At 52.6% G+C, this 5217-nt stretch overlaps 1 protein-coding gene across 1 annotated transcript in view; it reads right to left on the bottom strand.

The window, feature by feature from the left end:
• Positions 1 to 4061: 4061 nt before the first annotated feature.
• Positions 4062 to 5217, bottom strand: part of EEF1A2 (eukaryotic translation elongation factor 1 alpha 2) — a 13305-nt gene continuing 12149 nt past the window's right edge. The window contains exons 6-7 of the mRNA XM_009705303.1: positions 5160 to 5217; positions 4062 to 4413 (exon numbers count right to left, since the gene is read on the bottom strand). The exon at positions 5160 to 5217 is cut by the window's right edge and continues 192 nt beyond it. Of these exons, the coding sequence (XP_009703605.1) occupies positions 4286 to 4413; positions 5160 to 5217 (186 nt within the window). The 3' untranslated portion in view covers positions 4062 to 4285. The remainder of the gene's footprint in view (positions 4414 to 5159) is intronic.

Here is a 5217-nt window from a genome sequence, read left to right as displayed (position 1 = left end):
TGGGATGGAAGGTCAGGAGATCTCTGCTTGGTCTTCCCCCAAAGTGGGCTGCATTTTCAAATGCTATTGAAATGCTCCAGATGTCATCGAGATCTCGGAGTCAACATGAGACAGGCAGGACCTCACTGCCCACGTGGGGTCAAGGTTCAACAAAACATACTGGGAGACTGGTGACAGATGAAGACAGCAGTGGGCAAGGAGTTGCCTTAACTGGACAGATTTTCTTGCATGTCCAACCTGCCATGCAATGCTCCACACCGGCGTGCTGGAGGCCGGCAGCCTGCCCGGTGACCCGCCGCCTGGGCTGGGTTTCCGCAGGGATGTGCCCAGGCAGATGAGGGGTTGCGGCTGACGCTTTCACTCGCATCCAAGCGCGGAAGGGCAGCGGGCGGCTCAAGTTCACCCAGCTCAGCATCTGCCGCATGGATTCCACTTGCAGTCTTGCAAAAGCCTTATAAATTTTTTAGAGCAGCCCAAAGTGCCTGCTGAGTCGGCCAATCAGCTCCGGTGGATTAAGGAAACCTACCTTAAATTATTAACTGCACACAGCCAGGCACGAGGCCCGTGGGGTAGAGGTAGGAAAGGAGAACTTACTCATTCTTCCTTCTCCAGTGGGTGCCATGAGAGCAGCCAGCACCAGGCTGGGGATGGACAGAGATGTCCACTCACGCCTTGGAGGATGGCCCTGTTCATGGGGTCTTCCCTTCTCCATCAGCAAACCCCAACGAGACATCAGTGCTACACTGTGCGCGGGGCGTGCTTGCATCATGGAGATGATGTCCTTTTTGGAAACTGGATGCTGGTCCACATCCTGCCCTCCCCACACCTCCCTCTCCTTCCCTCTTCTTCCAGGTCCCTTGGTTTCTCAAACAACCTCTCAAAGAGCTGATCTGCAGCAGTACGGGAGAGCCAGCCCTGACGCTTTTTGACTTTCCTACAACCTCTAGTAATTTTCCCCCACCCACGAGCTTTAAATTTCAGGTAATACAATCACATTTGCAAACTCTGGTCCCCAAAGAAATGACAATAAGCACTTTGTAGCTCCGAGGCTGTACCCTTTCCTTTGCTATGGACGCACTGCCTGCCAGGGTCATGCTTTGCGGAGGTGGGATGTGGGGCTGGATTTCCTCTCCTTGGCATCTGCTCCAGAAGGACTTTGTCCCTGTTTCCACGAGATGGCATTGCCGAGGCTGCTATGGAGGGGAAGCATCCGCCGCAACGCCTGCGGGGAGGACAGGGATGAAAAATGCCTCCAAAAAAAACCCCAGAAGTTGCTAGGAAAAAACACCTCTGAGTTCTCGGTTGTGAGGTCTCAGCGTACCTGGCCGTGGCAGGGAGGAATTGGAGGAGAAGTCAGTGTTTTAAAATGCATCTCACCAGCACAGCCCTATATATCGCCTGACACGGGCCACACAACACCCACCTGCTTTCACACGGCGCTGATGGCTCTCGAATCAACTTGAGTTGGCTGCAAGTTTGCCAAAAGCCATCTGTGGCCCAGTTCAGGGTGATATTGGGTTGCTTATAATTTTGGTAGGACCCCAAAATGGGTCACCTGTGCCAAACGAAGCATCATCCCCAGTGTACCTGCAAGCCCTGTGGGGTCAGGCAGTGGTTTGCACATGATCCAATCCCAAAACCCAGATCCACGATGGGTCTTCAAGCCCAAGGTTTGGGTGGAGGCAGGTCATAGCTTCATTTGATTGTGATTTGAGATCCCCAGAAACTCAGCACAATTCCTTTTGGACTATGTGCTTTAAAGGTCATAGCTTCATTTGATTGTGATTTGAGATCCCCAGAAACTCAGCACAATTCCTTTTGGACTATGTGCTTCTGTTACCTCTGTCTCTCTACAGAACCTGACCCAAACCTCCCAAAATGGGGGATGCTGCTGTTGCAGATCTCTCACTTCAGGCCCTGTCTCTGCTTTCTGATCCTGCAGGTTGCCGGGGGCACTAACCGCACTGAAATCAGGATGAAGATTTGAACCTGCTGTGAGCCATGAGCAAGTTTGAGTTAAATCCTCTGGGTTTTATATTTTTCCTTTTCTGCAGTTACACCGTTAATTACCGCACCACTTGTGCATCGCTCCCAGAGCATCTTTCACAGCTCTCCTGGCATATTTCTATGGAAACGTAGCTGTGGTTTTGTCAAACTTGTTTTTGCTTTTAAAATAGCTGTAGAGGACCAGGTGCAGACTTTGTGCCTATCCCTCACCTGATCCCCAGGTTGTCCCCACTCCTGCCGTGCCAGGGACCAGCTTCCAATGAGGACCAGAGCACTGGAGGTTCCTGAACAGCATGGGAGGGATGTTCCCACAGGAGTTCCTGTTCCTGCTGCTTTTAAGGATGGAGGAAAAACATGCACATGATGGTGTTCTCCTGCCCTGCTTGGAAATACCCAGGAAGAGGCACAACTCCACTGTGCTGGCTCAAGGACAACGTGCCTCGGGGGCTGGGAAATGCAGGAGGAGCCGGAGGATGAGATTAAAGTATCAGTGGGACAACAGCCTTCTCCTGCGGTTGTGTTGTGCCTGGAGGGATCCCCAGATCTCCTTCCAGTTTGTGGCATGCCAAGGACACGGCATTTCATAGAGCCCAAATACTGCAAAGACTTTGGGAATCAAATCTATTTCTACGGATGAAGCTGGTGGATGCGGGGGGTGTGAGGATGGGCGAGGAGCCTCGGTGATCTGTGCACAGAGTTTTGGGGAACATGGCTCGGTGAGCCGGTAATGTGTCCATCTGCTGTCAGACCGGGACATGGGATGGGGACGGTGTTGGGGAAGCAGGCAGCGGTGTTGGGGAAGCAGGCAGTGGCAAATTCACGCAAGGCGCTCTGTAATTCAGCTTGGTGTTGGCTCCTTGAGGCTCTGCCTGGGGGCACTTAGCGCTGCAGAGCCTCAGATGTTAATTAGGATCATTAAGGGCTCCTGCAACACAAACAGTAATGATACTTGTGCCTCTGGAGTTCTCCTGGGAAGAACCTCGCATGATGCCATCCTTCACAGAGCCCATGCATGGTATCCATTCCTGGTGGCTTCTCCTAAAAGCCGAGTCACGAGCACAGACAACCTCAGGATGCCCCAGCATGCTGCCAACCCCACATTCGGGGAGGAAATGTCCCTTGGAAATGTCCCTGGAGCACTGTGGTGGGATGGGGTGGGGTGGGAGCAGCACCCTCACACCTCCTCCTTCCATCTCCCTGACCCGCCGTACCACCTCCCGCTCAGTGCTCCCACCAAACCACTCGGTCAGTCCTAACCCCTCGGTAACCACAACCCTTGGGACTGGGGCAGTTGATTCTGGGTGGAGTGGGGAGAGGCGCAAACCTCGCCCCAGGCTGCAAGTTTGCAATGGGAGCCAAGACACCATCCTGGGTGAAGACCATGAGTTTGGGGGCTTCTTGGGAGTCCTGAGTCACGTCTGGGCTTCAGCACATGGCTTCAGTTCGGGAGAAACGCGCCTGTCGTGTTGTTTGGAAAGGGCTGGGGGTTCTGCCATGCGTGTAGAGAGAAGGCAGCCTTGGTCACTTCTCCCAAAATGGTAGGGTATTATAAAGAATAAAAGTGATGCTGCTAGTCCTTCCAGGAGGCACGGGGTACGCTATTTTCTTTCTTTAAATGGCATAACTTTAGGAGGTTAACTTAAGCTTATTTTGCATGGAAAAAATTATAATAAAGGCCCTGATAATTGATATTAGAAGGTTGAGCAGGTTAAGGAAAGTATCAAAACTGCTCTAAGAGCAGCCCCTGCTTTAGGCTGGGGGAATCAGCCCAGACACCTGCATCAGTCAAGAGGTGAGAGCTGGGGAAGGGCTGGGCGCTGGGTGACACCCTGAATATAGGTGCCCACCTCTCCTCCTTCCTCCAAATTTCCATCCCAGCCCCGCCTGTGCCTGTTCCCACCATCGGCTCTAAGTGGGACTACACAAAACCCACAAAATCCAGCCCCTCTCAATGACAGACGCACACACAGAGCTCCACACCTTTTGGGTTGGTTGGTTTGTTTTGGGGTTTTTGTTTTTGTTTTTTTTTTTGTTTGGTTTTTTTTTTTTTCCACTGTGGATGTTGTACCAGTTTTATTGGTAAAATTAACATGAAGCCTCACAAACGCTGGAACATGCTTTTCCTTTTAAAGAATTTCCACTGGACCTTAATGGTGAGCATCCAGTCGTTGACATATAAACTCTTACAAGCTGATGTGCACACATGCGCCCGGGGGAGACGGTGGCAGCGTCCTGGTGTCAGGGATGGTTTCTGCGCGATGCACTGGGAGCCCACAATTCATTTTCCAGCCTTCTGGGCCTTCTGGGCAGACTTGGTGACTTTACCGGCCCCGCCGCTTTTCTTCTCCACATTCTTGATGACGCCCACAGCCACGGTCTGTCGCATGTCACGGACAGCGAAGCGGCCTGTGGGATGGAGAGCGAGGGGACGTGAGTGGAACGCGGCTGCTTTGCCTTCCCTGAGGCTGAGCCCTTCTGGGTGGGTGACGGGGGGGGTGGGTGACGGGGGGATCTACCCCCACCACTCATGGCGCCATGTGTTACCCCCCTCCTTGGAGCAGGTTCCTGCAGGAACAAGCCCTGAGCCATTCAACCCTTGCTCTGACCACCAAGCTAGCCCTGATGCTCCTCTCTGTTTAAATCAATGTTTATTAAACTTAAATCACTTCTGCTCTCTGCAAGCTCCTGGCATTGCTAAAGCTTCCAGATGTGCAACATCATCCAAGGAAAGCACAGCACTTCCCTGCATTAAAAGGTGACCTGTGCTGAGCAAACTTCCCTCTTTCTTCTCCTGATCAGTTGTGTTTTAGGGCAGAAATGGGGAAGCTGAAAAATGCTTCTGTATTCAGAAACTATCATCAGGGTTTAGTAACCCTGAAGGAAAGGTCCCGTTGCTCCCAGAGGGAAAACCCAGCCCTGCCTTTGGAAACCCAGCTCAGCAGAGAGCCCATCCCACCCCACCAGCCCTAATGCAGTTCATGCATCAGTTTTGCACCCCCAGCACATGGGGGAGTAACAAAATGTCCTAAGCCCCCTTCCCAGTCTAACTGGGGGGGGATACTGGGAGAGGCTCAGCACGTCTGGTGTGAGCTCTACACCTGTAAAGCCTTCATGCTCCTCCGCAGGAGACCCCCAAAGAGTCGTTCCCTTACCAAGGGGTGGGTACTGGGAGAAGCTCTCCACACACATTGGCTTGCCAGGGATCATCTC

This window comes from Cariama cristata, unplaced genomic scaffold (genome assembly GCF_000690535.1).
Source record: "Cariama cristata isolate BGI_N322 unplaced genomic scaffold, ASM69053v1 scaffold24098, whole genome shotgun sequence".
Classification (NCBI taxonomy): Eukaryota; Metazoa; Chordata; class Aves; order Cariamiformes; family Cariamidae; genus Cariama; species Cariama cristata.
The sequence above is the reverse complement of the archived record's forward strand: the minus strand, read 5'-3'. Positions and strand labels throughout refer to the sequence as shown.